The sequence below is a fragment of the Pleurodeles waltl genome, chromosome 7 (assembly GCF_031143425.1).
Source record: "Pleurodeles waltl isolate 20211129_DDA chromosome 7, aPleWal1.hap1.20221129, whole genome shotgun sequence".
Lineage (NCBI taxonomy): Eukaryota > Metazoa > Chordata > Amphibia > Caudata > Salamandridae > Pleurodeles > Pleurodeles waltl.
Genome location: NC_090446.1, coordinates 1266993697 through 1267012052, shown reverse-complemented (window position 1 = coordinate 1267012052; position 18356 = coordinate 1266993697). Strand labels below are relative to the sequence as shown.

At 47.4% G+C, this 18356-nt stretch overlaps 1 protein-coding gene across 3 annotated transcripts in view; it reads right to left on the bottom strand.

Annotated features, from left to right (window-relative positions):
- LOC138246154 (histo-blood group ABO system transferase 1-like) overlaps window positions 1-18356 on the bottom strand; it is a 576036-nt gene that overhangs the window by 385262 nt on the left and 172418 nt on the right. For all 3 annotated transcript variants that reach the window (XM_069200435.1, XM_069200437.1, XM_069200436.1), the window contains one exon: window positions 2544-2636. In XM_069200435.1, the coding sequence (XP_069056536.1) occupies window positions 2544-2629 (86 nt within the window). In that variant the 5' untranslated portion in view covers window positions 2630-2636. The remainder of the gene's footprint in view (window positions 1-2543; window positions 2637-18356) is intronic.

Here is an 18356-nt window from a genome sequence, read left to right as displayed (position 1 = left end):
CGTAATATGGTGGTCGGTATACTGCCATCACTACCGGTATTTTGGCGGCCGCCACCACGGTGGTCTTCCGAAAAGACCGCCAAACTCGCAATGCGAGCCTAAATGTCTTTGAGAGATCTGAGACCCTTTATTGAATGTACACACCACAAATCTCCCTAATAGGTCTTCAGAGCACGTTGAATTGCTCAAACCTCATTCATCGATTTTTCCATTTTAACAAGCATTGGCAAAGCGAATAGGTCATGGGTCTAAAATGCAGAGATTTGGGATTTTTCAATGCTTTTCCCCTTCACAAAGAGGGGGTAACTATTACAGGGGATACCCAAAGAAACCCAGCCAAGATTTGGGTAATCATTTATATCTACAACAATGTCCCAGCAGGTATAATTCAGGACCAGAATTAGGAAAACTAAGAAATTGAGATTGACACAGGGAAGTATACAAAACTATTAAATGTTTGTATGGTTATTTAATCACCCATAGAGAGCAATAAACAGCAACCACAATGCAAAGGACCAAATTATGAAGGTGAACAGGAGATGCTCATGGTGATAGTGCTTGTGAGCAGTACAAGTGAAACACCAAACTTTACATATAAAAATGCAATATGTACATATAAAACACAGAAACAAAAACAGCCGATGGGCAAATGTCTTAAAGTTCAATCCAAAAGGGTGAAAAGAAGAATTGCTTAATAGTTAATTCACATAATTTATTTGACAAAGGCGGCCCATATTTGACTGTTATAACAGTTGATGTTTCGATCCTTGTTCATTTAAGGATCGTCATGAGGACAAGCAAGCCCCAGAGTGGGGTTGAAAAGGAACAAAGAGTGACAGTATATATTAGGAAGGAGAAAACAAGTGTAAAAAACATCCAGACCAAAAGGCCTGTTAAGCACCAATCTGATTATAATCAACTAATGCACCACTTAAGGATGTATTGAATGGTTAACACTGTTGGAGATTACCCCACAAGAATAGATAAGAAGTTAATTATCCCAATCTGCAAATGAAACAATCAGGGACAATCCGTCACTTCTTTTCGGACTTAATTTCAATTCCCAAAAAATAGTACCACTATTTAGGGAAATTAATAATGAACAATTCCTTAGTATTATTCCAAAGACTAGGAATGCTTATATCCATTCTCCAGAAATTCTTTACCAAAAATGAGGTCACAATAGTAAACCACAGGGAATTGTACTTACCGAGCAGTATTCCAATTTACACCCCGAAGATTATGAAACTGTTCAGGAACATCAATCCACTGTTATTACAGCCAAATTTGGGCCATTTTTGTTGAATACATTTTGTGAATCAAATATTAAGCAATGCTTCTTAGCTCCCTTTTGAATTCAACTTTGTGACATTTGCCCCTCAGCTGTTTTTGTTTTTGTGTAATATATGTATATACTGTGTTTTTATATGTAAATGTTGGTGTTTCACTTGAGCCGTTCACTAGCACTGTTACCATGAGCACCTTGTGTTCACCGTCACAATTTGACCCTTTGAATTGGGGTTGCTCTTTATTGCTTTCTGTGGTTGATCAAATAACCATACAAACATGTATTAGTTTTGCATACTTTTCTGTGTCGATCTTAATTTCTTAGTTTTCCTAATTCTGGTCCTGAATTATACCCGCTGAGACAATGTTGTAGATATACATTTTCCCCATCACAGACACATGCATGGCTGTCAGTTGAGGAATGTACAATCACTTGCATACATCAGCAAGCTATAGCTAAGAAGTAAAAGGCCCATTTTCAATTGTTTATCTCTAATAAACCGTAGGGATTACTAACAATACACCAGGTCCTGGGTCTTAATATGTACCACTACATTAATTCTCAAAAAGGTCTGATAGCGTACATATGCCCTTAATGGTAATGAGGAAGGGTGAAGGGTTTTTCTGACCTCCAGGCAAAGTGGTCCTATTTCTTTTTCTCTTTTTGCAGTAATTTCATGGCACTGTTAGGTGGCGACGTCAAGCTGGCACGTTGCATTATCTTGTAGCTACATCAGTCCTATCAAGAATCACCAGCGGTTGGGTGTCACAGTATTAATGTCATTGATAACAACATTCAAATGTATTGAATCCACTATATCGACTTCTACTATAGCATAGAGACGGAAGGCTAGATTTACTATTCTGAACTCCACAACCACTTAGTCATTATTGAGTATTAAATTTTTTTATAGATCAATATTTTGACTTTGATATATTGTGTCCTCCTTTACCATAACATTTTAGGTTGTTTATCTAATCCTGCTTGTGGCTTCTGCAACAGTGGTCTACCAGGGCATTCTCATAGCTGATCTTTACTGTGAAGGAATAATGGTAGATTTTGTTTGGAGTTTAACAACATATTTTATAATTTAACTCTCATCTTGGATTATTGCTCAGGCTCGACCCTGAACAGGATGGCTATGTTTTGGAATTCTGAGATAAAATGGCTTGGAGCTATATAGTTGTGCCTGTAGAATATATATATTCCAGAAGAACAATACATTTATAAATGATCAATATGTACAACAGCATACCTGTAGATGTAGTAAATGCTAGCAGCAGTAATAATTGAGCGGAAAAACAAAATATCCAGTAAAAAGGTATCAGTGTCCAAGAACATTTTGCACCTGTTGAGAAAAAAGAATAACATTAATCCATGTATTTATGACCAAGGGTACACTTAACCCAAATGTTAATAAATCACTAAAGAGATATGAAGAATACTTCTTCAGATAAAAATTGAAAGATTACTTTACTTGGTAGCTCCCAGAAATAACACATTACAGATAAATCATGCACTCCCACAGGCAGGGCACAAAGCAGGAATTGTCAGGATTCTACCATCCTGCCACTAGATGTGGCCCTGGAGGGCTCATTGGGAACTAGCCTTTACTTCAGAATTGAAAAATATACACATCTCTACTTTGCATACTTAGGGGCATATTTATGAGTGGGTTGTGCCTTGATTGCAACAGGCAAAATGGTACATGTGTGGCGCAAAACCAGTAAGTCATATTTCTCAAGCCACTCAAAACCATTGTACATGGTTTTTGACTGACGTCAAAACTATGGAGTAAGGCAACGCAGCTCAATGCTGTGGATAGGCATTCCATGGGTGTTATGGAGGGTGTTCCTATGCGATTCCGATGGATTTTGAAGCATTCCAAGATTTACAAGTACTTTTAAACCTGGGAGTGTGAAAAAATCTTACGCCTACCCAGGGGAGCATAACAGGGATAAATATATTTGTTTCTCCTTGTTGTTTCCTCTTTCAATGTGTGCTGCATTCTACAGCACACATAGAATAAGGAAAAAGCCTCTCAGGATTGTTTTTCTGCACGAAGGTGTCCCTTTCTGCACAAAACACTCCTACATGCAACACAGGCACCCTTGCACCATGGTACAAGAATGCCTGCATTGATGCTACACTGACAAAATGGCACCAGCGCAGGGGGAAAGGACAGGAATGGGCAGTATTGGTTAAAGATGGTGCATTCCTGCCCTTTCCCTGTGAAGCAGGGCAGTGCAGCAAGGTGACTTCTGTGCTGCCCTGTGCCACAAAGCCCATAAATATGGGCCTCTGTTTCTTCATAGAAGCTGCTAGATATATCTCTAAACTCTGGGTCAATTATTTGCTCCTTGTCTTTTTTTAAGAGCTTTTTGACTTGTGAAAAAGATACAAACTATAATTTTTAGTGCTTGTATTATCCTACAGTATCCTTTTTTGGATTTTCAGTTTCCAAATCAGAACCTGCACCAGTCCTTAGCATATGTCCTTCCTTTCTTTCTATTATTTAAATGTATGTGTTTAACACTTCGCTGGAAATCTCTTTCCCTTCAGTGAACATGCAACCCAAGTTATTCAACCCCGATCTCAGCCATCTAGTACAAGAAAATAGAAAATATCACATCTTGCCACCTGAACACATCCCTGTACCTACCATCAATCATCTCAACAATGAACATATTACTGTTACGTGTTATTATTGTTTTATCTTCCTTGATTATGGTGGTATAATATATAAACTATAATGTTTTAATATATATTTGATTTGGATATATTGATGCGTCCCTTCCCACACATCATTTAGATTTTTTTTATAATCCTGCCTGAGGTTTTTCCAAAATAGGCGTAGCAGGGGATTATCAGAGCTGATCTTTCCTGTGAAAAAATAACGGTAGGTTTTGGATGAAATGCATTCACACGTTTTATAATATACAGTATAATATAATATAGTATAAAGTTAGAAGCAAAACTAAAAACGCTCTTCCTATGGAAACTGTGACCTAACCATTAAAACACACTGGTTCCACTTCTGTAAGTGCCAAAACGTTCCTAAATCTTTGTGCTTGACCAAGGCAAAGCCAAGTGTGTTCTCTGCACACTTCCACAAGGAAAGATGATCTGACATGGGGCAAGGGTGAGCCAGGGGCAGCAATGGATAGTTATAGCACAGGGGCATTGGTAGTACAACAGATCAGGGAAGTGAATGGCCAAGGCATGAACACAGAGAAAGAGGGGGAGAGGGAAGGGAGAAGGACAGCAATGGAGGGCAGTGGTAGCACATGGGTGGGGCAGCACAACAGAGAAAGGAGGGAAGAGAGGGGGCCTACACACAGAATGGGGGAAAATGGAGAGGGCAGGAGCAGCAATGGATGGCAGTAGCAGCAAAGGGGCAGTGGCAGTACAACAGACAAAGGAGTTAGAGGCAGGGGCACTAACATTGAGAACTGTGGTGGGGAGGGGGAAGTGGAAGAGGCAGCAACAGTGAGCAATAGGGACGTGGCAGCAGTAGAGAGCAGTGGGTGCACTGGGACGGTAGCAGAACAAAAGACCAGGGAAGGAGGGGGTAGGGGCAAGCATATGGAGATTTTGGGGGTAGGGCCCACACATGAAAAACGAGGGGGAGGAGGGCATAGGCAGGGACATGGGGCTGCTACAGAGGGCAGTGGCAACACTCAGGCAGTGGTAGCACAACTGACCATTGAGGGGGAGGGTAGTGACAAGCACACAGAGAATAGAGGCAGGGTGGAGGGACAGGGGCAGCAACAGAGGGCCATAGCAGCACAGGGGCCATGGCAGTACAATGGACCAGAAGGGGAGGGGACTGAATCATGCATATGGAGACTAGTGGGGCCAGTGTATAGGGGGACAGAGGGAGCAACAGAGGCCAGTGGAAGCACAAGAACAGTAGCAACACATTGGACCAGAGAAGGAGGGAGCAGTGCACGCATGTGGAGAGAGAAGGGAGGATAGTGGCAGCACAACAGGCCAGAGAGGGAAAGGGCAGGGGCATTTACACTGAGAACTGGGAGCGGGGTGAGGGGCATGGGAAGAGCCAGTAAGCTGACCATGGAGGGCAAAAGGGTGGGTTGGTTACCTGCACGAGGTTGCCTTGGCCCAACTCCCTTTTGCACAAGGGGGTGTTGCCTGAATATGATTTTAAAAAAAAAGAAATTCAATTATGTCATTTGAGATGCCATTAGGGATGTCACCAATGATGTTATTTAACCTGTCAGGAGTGAGGTAATTTGTAAGATCATAAGCAGTGACTAGCTTGAACACAAGATATAGGGCAATATGTACGAAAGTTTGAAACAGCCCTTCCCTAATTGTGATTACCTGCAAATCACAATTAGGAATTTGCTATTTCAAATGTATGAAACTCTTTTGCGTTTAATTAATGATTCCCAGTGGGTTGCATATAGACCTGCCTCATAAATACTAATGATGTAACTTTCAGTTTGCAACCCATTGGAAAAGGCAAAAATCACAGGGATGGTGGCCTGCTGAGGTCAGCAGGCCACATTTGTCTGTGATTGCTTTTAAATAAAGCATTTTTTTAATTACAGCCCATTTTCCTTATGGAAAATGGGATGTGTTTAAAAAAATGAAAAGTTTTCATTTCATTTGTTGAGTACGCAGTGGCCCCACAATGCTTTTACAAACATTGAGAAAGGGGAATGGGTAAAAATTGGTGGTTTTGCGACCACTTTTCAGTTGCAAACCCTTCATACATACCACTGCGAGTCGCTATTAGGAAGGGATGCCCTAAACACATCCCTTCTTAATACCGAATCACAAATCAAACCTGTGATTCGGTAATAGATTACTCAATCACAAATAAGGCATGGTACAGAGCAAAAGGCATTTTTTCTGGTCGCAAACAGCCTGATTCTGCGAATCGGGCCGTTTGCAACCAGAAAAATCCTTCTTACATCTGGCCCATAGTTAGGTCACTGAACTATAGTTGTTTTCATGCTTTCAAATTCAACACCTCACTATGATGTTACTTTTCTCTCTGGTGTTTTCAGTGTTCTTTTACCTCCCTATTTTAGCACTTTCGTTTTTTTTCAGTGAATTTCTGTGGGAAGATCTTATTACCATATACAAATATAACATCTCTTTAACCTTTGATTTTTTCAGTGTGTATATGTGTGTGAGTCTGTGCATATTCACTAATAAAATACAAAGGTTACTAGGACGTTATAGTAAGGATCAGATTTTACATGCACAAAACCATAGAAATTCCGCTATTAAAGTTAGAGCTATTTCAAGTAACTATAACTCGTGTCCTAGGGTAACTATAACTTGTGTCCTCACCATGCACAGTTTTCTCATCAATAATTTTACTGCAAATGTTACAGTGATATCAATGATGATATCAATGATGTCATAGAAGATGTTATGAGTGATGTATTATCTGGTGTAATTAGCAGTGCATGGCCAAGGCACAAGTTATAGTTACCTCAGTACACAAATTATAGTTACTTGAAATAACTCTAACTATAACAGCTGAATTTCTACCTTTTTTGTGTGTAAAATCAAAACCTAACTATAAAGTCCCTGTAACCTTTGTTTTTTAGTGAATTTCTAAGTATGTAAAATGTCTATTGCAATGCAATGTGGGTTGGGGCTGCCCTGTCATTGCACTGCTGCCATACTACCTCAAAGAGGGAGGTCAGAGGTGTTTCCCAGGAGAGCTCATCCTCCTAATACCCAACAAATATTCATCCAAAGGAGCCCTACTGTTATGTGTCAAAGACAAATTTGTCTACATTACAACTTAAGGTCCCCTACAGGTAAAAAAGCACTTTGTTTTTTTTGTGAAAAACCCTTACCCACCAAGGTTAACCCTTGGTGGCATGCTTCATCATAGGGTTTCTTCCCTTTCTCTATGGAACAGGGCATGCTGCTACTAATGAAAGACACAGGAACACTGGGTGTTTCTTTCACTATGATAGATAAACTGAGATTAACAAAATGCTTTTTTGAGGTTAAAAATATGTGCGTGGTAAGACCCTTCTATTTTTATTTATGAACCCAGGGGATATGATTGAAAAGGGGGAAGAATAAATAGAAACTAGTAGTTACAACGGCCCTTGTTTCTATAAGTCTTTGTGCGGCCCATTCCAAGCTTGCTGCCCCTGCCCCTCCTACTTTTTATCCATTGTCCAAGTCCATGCCCTGCTCCATCATTGCAGCCCTGTGTGGCAGTTGTTCTGCCACTGCCCTTCCCACCTGCACTGAAGAGTTAGCTTGCTGCCTCATTCACCTCCTCCCTACCCTCAGTTGTGTGAGTCATGCACCCGTCCCCTCCCTCATGCCCTGCATGGTCCGATGTTCTGCCACTGCCCTCCATTTAGCTTGATGTTCTTGCCACTTCCTGCCCTTTATTGCCCAATTATATGCCCAGTCATTGCCTTCCTGCTTAGCCTCTGTGCTTAGCTTGCTGCCCCTTCCCTCGTTCTCCCTGCCGTCTGATGTCTGTGTGCTAGCCCCTGCTCCCTCCTTTTTGCCCACCATGTTCCATAGTCCTGCCACTGCCTCTCCTATCTACACTGAGTGTTCTGTTGAGCAGCCCCTCCCAGGTGCCTAGCATGGCCAGATGACAGCTGCCTGTCACTGCCAACGCCACCCTGCCTGTCGAAGTTCCATACCCCTATCCCCTATCCCCTGCCTCCTGTCCTCTATGGTCCATTTTGCTGCTACTGCCTTCCATGCTCTGTTGTGCTGCACCTGCTCCCCCTGCCCACCCAGTGTGTTTTGTTGTGAAGCCCCTTCCTCTGCCCTCTCTGCCTATGTCCAGCACCCTATTCATCCCTTCTGTACTCCATCGTCCTTTTTGCATGCCCTTGCCCTCCATGGCCACTGCACTGCTACTTCTGCTTGCCATGCATGGCTTTCTGTGCTGCCACAGCCCCTCCCACCTTTCCTGTGTGGTCAGCTTGCTGCCCTTGAACCCCTTCCATCTTCCCTCTGTTGTCTGTGTGTATGCCATTATAGTCTCACTGTTGCCCTCCATGGTGTGTTGTGCTTCCAGTGCCCATCTGCCTGCCCTCCACGGTCAGCTGGCTGCTCCAGCCCTGTCCCCTTTCCCCTGCCCTTTGTTTTCCATGTGCAGGCCCCTATACCCTCCTTCCAACCTTGTCTGATCATTTGTTGTGCCCCTTACATCATGTCCTTCATAGTCCGTTATGCTACAACTGTTTCTCATGTCTGTCCATTATGGTCACCTTGCTGCCCTTGCCTCTTTCTCCTCTGCTCACTAGTTGTCCATGTGCATGACCCTGCCCCCTCCCTATTGCTTCTATGGTCTGTTGTGCTGCCCTGCTATCCCGCTTGTGCTGTGTGGTGTATTCTGGTACTTGAAAACGTTGATACCTGCCCTGTAAGGTCAGTTTGGTACCTCTGCCCATCCCCATCCTTGCCTCTATTATTCGGATCCATGTCCCTACCCCGTTCCTCCTGACCTCAGTGAGTCTCCTGCCTGAATCGGGTCTGTTGGCATGTATGGTTGTACTGCCACTGACTCTTCCTTCTGCTCTGAATGGTCTGTTATATTGCCACAGACTCTCTTCCCTGTCCTGCATGGTTAGTTTGTTGCCCTCGCCCCCTTTCCCCGGCCTTCCATGGTCCATTGTACTGCCGCTACCACTGCCCCTCCCAATCTTCCCAGTGTGATCAACATGTTGCCTCTGTGACCTTCTACCAGCCCTCAATTATCCAAGGCTGTGTCCCTGACATCTGCCTCCCCACAGTGTTCTAATGAACTACAAGATTGCTAAAATTTTACTTTTATTACAAAGTGTGGCACACCTGATGCCATTCCTTTGGCACGGCCTCCCACCACACCCTGTTACGAGGCTGGCATCAGAGGCAAGACCCTAGATCCAATCTATTCTCTTCAGCAGAACTCAACAAGTAAGACTTTCCCCTTTCCTCTTAGACTCCACACCTTCCACCTGCGGAGTTCCCCAGTGATTCTCCCTCAGCCCCATGCTGTTTGACATCTACATGGCCCCACTAGCCACTATCGTCAGACGCTACGGACTCAACATCGTCTCCTACGCCGACGACACCCAACTCATCCTCTCCCTATCCAATGAACCCAACACAGCCAAACACAACTTAAATGAAGGTATGGGAGCAGTCGCCAACTGAATGAAAAACAGCTGGCTACAACGCAATGCAGACAAGATTGAAGTACTCATCATGGGCCCTCAACCCGATGCATGGAACGACTCCCGGTGACCCTCCACCCTCGGAAGCCCGCCCACCCCACGAACCAAACCTGCAACCTCGGAATCATCCTGGACTCCAAACTCAACATTGACCGCCAAATCAACGCAGTCGCATCCACCTGCTTCCGCACCCTCCGCCTCCTATGCAAGACATTCAAATGGATCCCCTTCAAACAACGAAAGACCGTCACACATGCCCTCGTTATCAGCAGACTAGACTACGGCAACGTGCTCTTTGCCGGAATCAAACAGAAACTCACCTGCAAACTACAGAACATCCCGAACGTTGCTGCCAGACTGGTCCTTGACCTACCCTGACACTATCACATCTCCAAGCACCTGCGGACACTACACTGGCTCCCCATAGAGAAACAAATCCTCATCCACGCACACAAGGCCCTCCAAGACACCGGACCAGCCTACCTGAAAAGATGACTCAATTTACACGTACCCCACAGGACCCTACACTCATCCCAGCTCTCTCTTGACGAAGTACCCCACATCTGAAAAACAAGAATAGGGGGACGCTCATTCTCCTGCCTCACCTCCACAGCCTGAAACGCCCTACCGTCCCCACCTCAGACAGACCACTCCCCTACTCAGCTTCACAAAAAGGCTGAAGACATGGCTATTTGAAGGAATGGATAGTTGAAGAACCACCGTACTGATGGACACTCCACACCCACCCCCAGCGCCTGGAGACCCTCACAGGTGAGCATTTGCGCTTAACAAACGTTGATTGATTGATGGATCTTGATTAATTCAAAACTGTAAGACCTAAACCATTTCGTTTAGAAATTATAAAAGTCAGCGGGTCTTATTCCCATAGAGATTATGGTTAGTGCTCTAAAAACTAAAATATGGGCATCTTTTCTGAGTTTGCGACAAAGCACTTTTAAATTATTTGCTATCTTGATGGGATTTTTTTTATCCAGTTGATCACTTGATTATATGTTACACTTAGAGGAGAGAATGTAGCATTACGGCAAGAGCTGCAGACTTTGCAACTGAGGAGCCAGGTTTGAGTTTCGGCATCAGCTCGATATTGTGTGATTCTGGAAAAATCACTTAATCTCCCCATGCCTAAGGCCCAAAAGGAATGTGTCCTTGTGTAACATAACTTATACTCATGTAAAGCACTTTTATTGAATTAAGACTGATTTTGAAATGCACATGGCCTTTGAATTTTGAAATATGTACGCCTGGATCATATTTTGATGTGAGACTGTGATAAAGAAACACTACTAAGCATATTTTGCATATCAATCAATCAATCAGGAATTTGTAAAGCGCACTACTCACCCCTCAGGGTGTCAAGAAGCTCAAGGGGAGGGAGGCCAGGTCTTCAGAAGTTTCCTAAAGGTAAGGAGGTCTTTGGTCTGATGCAGGTGGGTGGGAAGAGTGTTCCACGTTTTGGCGGCGAGCTGTGAGAATGATCTACTGCCTGTTGTAGGTCTGCGGATGCGTGGGACGGTTGCAAGGGCGAGGTCGGTGGAGCGGAGATGACGCGGCCGGGGTGTAGAAGGAGAGCCGTTTGTTGAGGAATTCTGGTCCGGTGTTGTGAAGTGCTTTGTGAGCATGGGTGAGGAGTTTGAAGGTGATTCTCTTGTTGACTTGGAGCCAGTGCAGGATTCTCAGGTGGTCTCTGATGTGGCAGTGGCGGGGGATGTCCAGGATGAGGCGTGCAGAGGCGTTCTGGATGTATTGCAGCCTCTTCTGGAGTTTGGCAGTGGTTCCTGCGTAGAGGGCATTGCCGTAGTCCAGTTTGCTGCTTACGAGGGATTGGGTGACTGTTCTTCTGGTTTCGGTGGGTATCCATTTGTAGATCTTTCGGAGCATGTGGAGGGTGTTGAAGCAGGAGGAGGAGATGGCATTGACCTGCTGCATCATGGATAATGAGGAGTCCAAGATGAATCCTAGGTGGCGGCATGGTCGGTGGGAGTCGAAGTGGCTCAGAGAGTGGCAGGCCACCAGGAGTCCTTCCATGTGGAGGGGGTGTAGACAAAGATGAGGACTTCTGTCTCGTCAGAATTGAGTTTGAGGCAGCCACTCTTCATCCATTTGGTAATAGCCTTCATTCCTTCATGAAGATAGGTCTTGGTGGAGTCCTTGGTGAGGAAGAGGATCAGCTGGGTGTCGTTGGCATTTGAGATGATGTTGAAGTTGTGGGATCGGGTGACGTTAGCGAGTGGAGCCATGTAGACGTTGAAGAGGGTGGGGCTGAGGGACGAACACTGGGGTACGCTGCAAATGATTTTAGTGGCCTCCGAGTGGAATGGGGGAGGCGGACTCTCTGGGTTCTGCCGGTGAGATAGGAGGTGACCCAATCCAAGGCTCTTTTGCAAATTCCTGCATTGCTGAGGCATGAGTGTAGGGTGTGGTGGCAGACTGTGTCAAACGCGGCTGAAAGGTGAAGGAAGATGAGGGATGCAGTTTCGCCATTGTCCAGTATGGTTCTGATGTCGTTGGTGGCGGCGATGAGGGCGGTTTTGGTACTGTGGTTGCTGTGGAATCCGGATTGGGAAGGGTCCAGAGTGCATTTCTCCTAGAGGAAGCAGGTTAGTTGTCTGTTGACAGCCTTCTCGATGACGTTTCGGAGATTGGCCCGACGTTCTTGAGTTCCTTTGGGTCCGCCCTTGTGTTTTTTGAGGAGGGTGTTGATCTCTGCGTGTTTCCAGCTCTCTGGGAAGGTGGCGGACTCAAAGGAGCTGTTAATGATCCTATGTAGTTTGGGTACAATGACAGAGCTTGTTTTGTTGAGGATGTGGTGAGAGCAGGGGTCAGATGGAGAGCTGGGGTGGATGGTTTTCATGATTTTGAGGGTGTTGTTGTTGTTGATGGGGGTCCAGGAGAGCAGGAGGTTGGTTGGAGGTGAATCTTTGGTGTTGGCGGTTGCTGGGGGGGTCTGGGTGCTGAAGCTGTTGTGGCTGTCTGCAATCTTGTGGTGGAAGTAGGAGGCTAGGGAGTCGCAGATGTCTTGGGATGGCTGGATGTCATTGGCGTTGGAGCTGGGGTTGGAGAGTGCCTTCACAACGTTGAAGAGCTCCTTGTGGCTATGTGCATTGTTGCTGATTCGGTCTCTGAATGTGGTTCTTTTGGCGGCTCGGATGAGTAAGTGGTGTTTGCGGATGGCATTTTTGAAGGCTGTGTGGTTGTACAGAATCTGATCTTGGCCCACTTTCTTTCAAGTCTTCGGCAGGTTTGCTTAGATTCGTGGAGGTCAACGGTAAACCAGAAGGCCTTTCTTTCGGTGCGTCTATTGGAGGGATTCTTGATTGGGGCGAGAGTATTGGCACAGGTGTCGACCCATCACCTGAAGTTGCGGGCAGATGAATCAGTGTCAGTGGTGTCGATGGGTGGGTTCCGGGAGAGGGTTGAGAAAAGTTGGTCTTCGGTAACCTTGTTCAAACTGCGGTGGGGGATCCGTTGTGGGTGTTGGTGTGTTGTGGGTTTCTTGAAGGAGAAGTGGACACAGCGGTGGTCTGTCCAGTGGAGTTCGGTGGTGTGGCTGAAGGAGACGTGATTGCTGGCGGTCAAAATAGGGTCGAGTGTGTGTCCTGCGGAGTGGGTCAGTGTCGTGAAGAGTTGTTTGAGGCCGAGGTTGGAGAGGTTGTCGAGCAGGGTGGCAGTCTTGTTGTTGTTGGTGTTCTTGAGGTGGAAGTTTAAGTCCCCAAATAGTATGCAGTCAGTAAATGCAAGAGCGTGCGTGCTGATGACGTCGGTGATGGAGTCGCTGAACTGCTGTCGGGGGCCGGGGGGGCCTGTAGACGAGGGTCCCTCGGAGGGTGGTGTTTGTGTCAGTGTGGATCTGGAAGTGCAGGTGTTCGGCAGTGCTGAGGGTGTCTTCGGTGCTAGGCGTGATCTTGAGGGTGTTCTTGCAGACGATGGCGATGCCTCCTCCTGGTTTGTTGGAGCGGTCCCTGCAGGTGATCTTGTAGCCGTCTGGGATGGCTATGGCAATGTCAGGCGCTGAGAAGGAGTTTATCCAGGTCTCGATCAGGAAGGCAATGTCGAATAGATTCCATAGCTCTACTGCATGCTTGTGGACGGAGTGGGTGTTTAGGAGGATACATCTGAGATGGTTGCGTCCTGGGTTGGTGGGTGGGTCATTGGCGTGGAGGCTGGTGAAGGTGCATTTTCAGCAGGAGAAGGGTCCACGGGTGGTCTGCGGGTAGTCTTGATTTCAGGCGGGAGAGCAGCCGGTGTTTAGGGCGCGGAGGGTGGCAGCGTCGTAGTGAAGATGTGCGTGTCAGTGGTGGGGACTGATTCAGTTGAGGATTTGCTAAGGGCAGTAAAATCTGGGCATCCTCTGAACCCTCTGCATATGCATATCCTGAGGCAAGGGGCGGTGTCCATTGATCCCATTCTGTCCGAAGTTCTGAACTTCTCCTTAGCCCAAGCGGTGGTTCTCCGGTATTTGAGACATGAAATAGGCAAGCCCCTTCTTAAGAAGACAAACCTAGAACCCCCCAATTTAGGTAATTGTAGGCCTATCTCTTTCCTACCTGGAGCCTCCAAACTCCTGAAAAGATATGTCAATATATACCTTTCGACCTTCCTTGAATCCAACTCACTGATTCATCCTATGCAGAGTAGATTCTGTTCCTCTCACAGCACAGAAACAGCACTGGTGGCAGTGGTAGAAAGGCTCATATCTATTTTGAATCAGGGATTGTCTGCAGTGGTTATCCTACTTGACCTCAGTACAGCCTTTGACAGGGTAGACCATTCCATCCTTTTACAGAGAGTCTCTGAGACTGGTCTCACGGATACAGCACTCAATTGGCTTACCTCCTTTCTGCAGGATCACTAATTCCAGGTCCCCGACCAGACTTTTCTTTCTGCCAATGGCCCTTCATGCTGGGCGGTGCCACAGGGCTCTCCCTTGAGCCCTACCTTATTCAATATCTATATGCGCCACCTTGCGGAGATTGTGTTGGACTACAGGACGTCGCTGGTATCCTACACAAATGACACGCAACTAGTCATGTCGATTTCACATGATGCTCTCTCCGGTCAGTTCCGGGCTGGATGTCTAAATCCAAGCTGAAGCTCAGTGAGGAAAAAACAGAGATAATGCTGCTAGGCTACAGCCTCAGCTATTCTATCCCAAGCCGTCTGCTGGACTCTTTCAGCAGCCTTCCCCATCCCAAAGACTCAATAAAGAGTCTTAACATATGGCTATGAACCACCATGCCACAAAGCTTGCAGCTAGCTGTGTTGGCACCCTGAAAATGCTATGCAAAGTTAGCTTTCTCCTCCCTGCCACAGCTAGACGATTAGTTGTGCACGCCCTTGTACTAGCTCGGCTTGACTATGGAAATGCTCTGTTCCTTGGCTCTCCAGACTATGGGGGTGATTCTGACTGCGGCGGACGGCGGTCGCCGCCCGCCAAGCGGTTCCCGCCGAAAGACCGCTCCGCGGTCAAAAGACCGCGGCGGTCATTCTGGCTTTCCCACTGGGCTGGCGGGCGACCGCCGAAAGTCCGCCCGCCAGCCCAGCGGGAAACACCCTTCCCACGAGGACGCCGGCTCAGAATGGAGCCGGCGGAGTGGGAAGGTGCGACGGGTGCAGTTGCACCCATCGCGAATTTCAGTGTCTGCAAAGCAGACACTGAAATTCTTCGTGGGGCCCTCTTACGGGGGCCCCTGCAGTGCCCATGCCATTGGCATGGGCACTGCAGGGGCCCCCAGGGGCCCCGCGGCACCCCCTACCGCCATCCTGTTCCTGGCGGGAGACCTGCCAGGAACCGGATGGCGGTAGGGGGTGTCAGAATCCCCATGGCGGCGGAGCGCGCTCCGCCGCCATGGAGGATTCTCAAGGGCAGCGGGAAGTCGGCGGTACACCGCCGACTTTCCGTTTCTGGCCGCGGCTGAACCGCCGCGGTCAGAATGCCCAGCGGTGCACCGCCAGCCTGTTGGCGGTGCTACCGCCGACCTCCGCCATGGCGGTAATTACCGCCAGGGTCAGAATAACCCCCTATGTCACCAGGAAGCTGCAGATGGTGCAAAATGCCACAGCGTGCCTGCTAACGAATACCCCCAAACACACGTCTGCTTCTAAGGTCCTACGAGCCCTACATTGGCTCCCTGTGATACGTTGTGTCCAGTAAATCTCTCTGATGCACAGGGCGGTCAATAACAAGGGCCCTGTCTTGCTCCACTCTCTGGCCATTCCATATTGCCCAGTGAGATCTCTCTGCACTTCTCCTGCCCATATTCTGAAGTGCCTAGGTCCATAGGGCCCACTTGGGTGACAGGTCCACATCCTATCAGGCCCCCAGACTTTGGAATTTGCTGCCCCTTGAATTGCACCTCACACATCACAAACTTTCCTTCGTAAAGCCTTAAAAGTCTGCCTCTTCGATAGCTAACGTCTTATCCTCAGACCCCATTTTTGTTTTCGGCCAGCGCTGGGAGGCTGTTTGGTAGCCCTGCGCTCTATAAGTACTCCAGAATAGAATAGAATAGAACCTAACTTTATTGTTCTTTTTTTAGTGAATATATATATATTTGCCCCCATCCCCTGGGCCAAATACCTTAATTTTTGGGGAGGGGACAAGTGGCCCCTCTCTCCAAGCCTAAGGGAGCCCTGCAGACTCCATCCGCAAGGGCTATATTTTATTTAAAGAAGAAGAGGGGGCATGGAACCCCTCTCTGATTCTAAAAGGCCCTAGGGACCCATCACTTAAGGCCAATTATAATAAATAAGAGGAACAGACTGCGTGGCAACACTGTTCAAGCTTATTATTACCCAAAACCCCATCCACAGGGGTTAAATGTGATCAAAATGGGGAGGGGACTGTGCAGCCCCCTCCCCAAGGCCCTGGGCACCCCTTCCACTGGGGCCAGATTCTAAGGAGATGGGGCGTGAGGCCCTCCTCCTCTAACCTAATTAGGCCCTGGGAAATTGCATAAAAACTGCAAGGGGGACAACATGGTGCCCATCCCCAAACCTTTTAGGCCCCGGAGACCTATCACAGGAGCAGAATTTGATTATTAAATGGGAAGGGGGCCACACAGCTCTCCTTCCCAAATCTTAATAGGCCCTGGGGACCTTCATCTCCCTGAGTCAGATTCTAAGGGGAGGGGCGTGCGGACCCCCCTCCTGAGTTGCATTATGCCCATGGGACCCCATCCGCTGAGATAAAAAGCACAAAAAAAACGGATGGAGCCTGCAGACACCCTTTCCTGAGCCTTATTAGGCCCACAGGACTCCATGTCCCGGGGCCAAAGTCCATAATTTAGGGGAGGGAGCATGCAGTCCCACTCACCAACCCTTCTTGGCTTGTGCCCTGTGACCCCATCCTAATAGGATCAAGGTGGGGACCCTGGTGCCTACTCAGGTCACCCACAAACCTCAAGCTGGCAGACATGAGGGAAGCCGCAGGGACCCAGCCAGCCCCCCAATAGTGTGGGACCCGGCATTGCTCTTGCTTGGAGAGAGCAGCTCTCTTTTCATGCTCCCTTTAGGTGGGATCAATGTCTGTTTCTATGCTCATGGGAGTGCAGACAGGAAAACAGATGTCTGCTCCCTCCCATCAAGCGCATATTTAAATCTCCCACTGGGTGGGAACAGGCATGCTTTTCCTGCATGTGCTGCTGAAGGAAGGAAAGGCATGTTTGCTCCCACCTGGTGGGAGGTTAAAAAATGCTTCCAACAGGGAGGAGCAAACATGTTTTCCTGCACACATCAGTGTGGACAGGGAAACTACTATTCCTGGGAGTGGGCTCTCCAGTGTAGAGTGCTACCAGGTCTCTAGCATGCTTTGTAGCACCTTTACAGGGCACGGCCCAAAGGCAGAAATAAAGGCTGGACTGAAAATTTGTGGCAGTCCAGAGACAATAGCCAGCAAGTGTCTGTGTCTGTTATTGCAGCACAATTGCAGCTGTGGCCTACCTGCCCATCTTAGCCATGGGAGCTCCACATTTGGCAACAACAGCAGTCTTTCCCATGCTGGTGTTGTTGCTATGGCCCTGTCTGCAGATGAAATAGAGCCGGCTGCGCAGCTCAGAGTATGGAACAAGCCTGAAGTCATTCCCAGAAGCCTGTAGTTCCTGTCGCATTGCCAGTGCCCACTGCCCCTGCTGCCCAGGGAATTACCTGGGCTTCCTGGATCAAGCGGGATGAGCATTCAGAGGCCCAGCTCATTCACTGTGTGAACAGCGCCACCTGCTGCTACGCAAGGTGCAACTAAACCCCCCTTCTGAATAGCTGCTGGCCCAGACTGAGGCCACTTGCTAGTGCAGTGCATCACACCCTCGTCAAGGGAGCTGGATTTCTCCTCTTAATGAAAAAAAGAAATAGAAAAAGACTCATAAAAGAGGAATTTTAAGGAACTGAATGAAAAAAGACAACAGGAGAAAGAAGCAAACATGATGTGCAGTGAGCAAGAATGACATATGCTAGGCATTGAGTTTTTCCTCGTGTTTTGACAACTCACCTAGCCTTCACTCTGGGTGTTCGCAAGCCTAAATGTGGGCTCAGGACAGCAGCCAGTGGAATTAATGACATGCCCTGACATAGAGGAGCCCAGAAGGTAAGGGGAGTCAGTTCGGCAATCATTGGGTCCACACATCGGGTGCCTACATGCTTGTCCAGGCCCAGACAGTGACTTGAGGCCTTCAGGCCATAGAGTGACTCACATAATACTGAAGCAAAAAAAGGCTATACCTTCCTCCCCCGTTCCATACACCCACTCATCTGGCACAGTTGTGCCACCATTCAGTGAGCTTGCTGGGCCAGCGACAGGCATGTTGCAATGGCACTCATGGATTGGGAGGCTGAAGCACTCCTTTTACACCACATGAGAAACAGAGGGG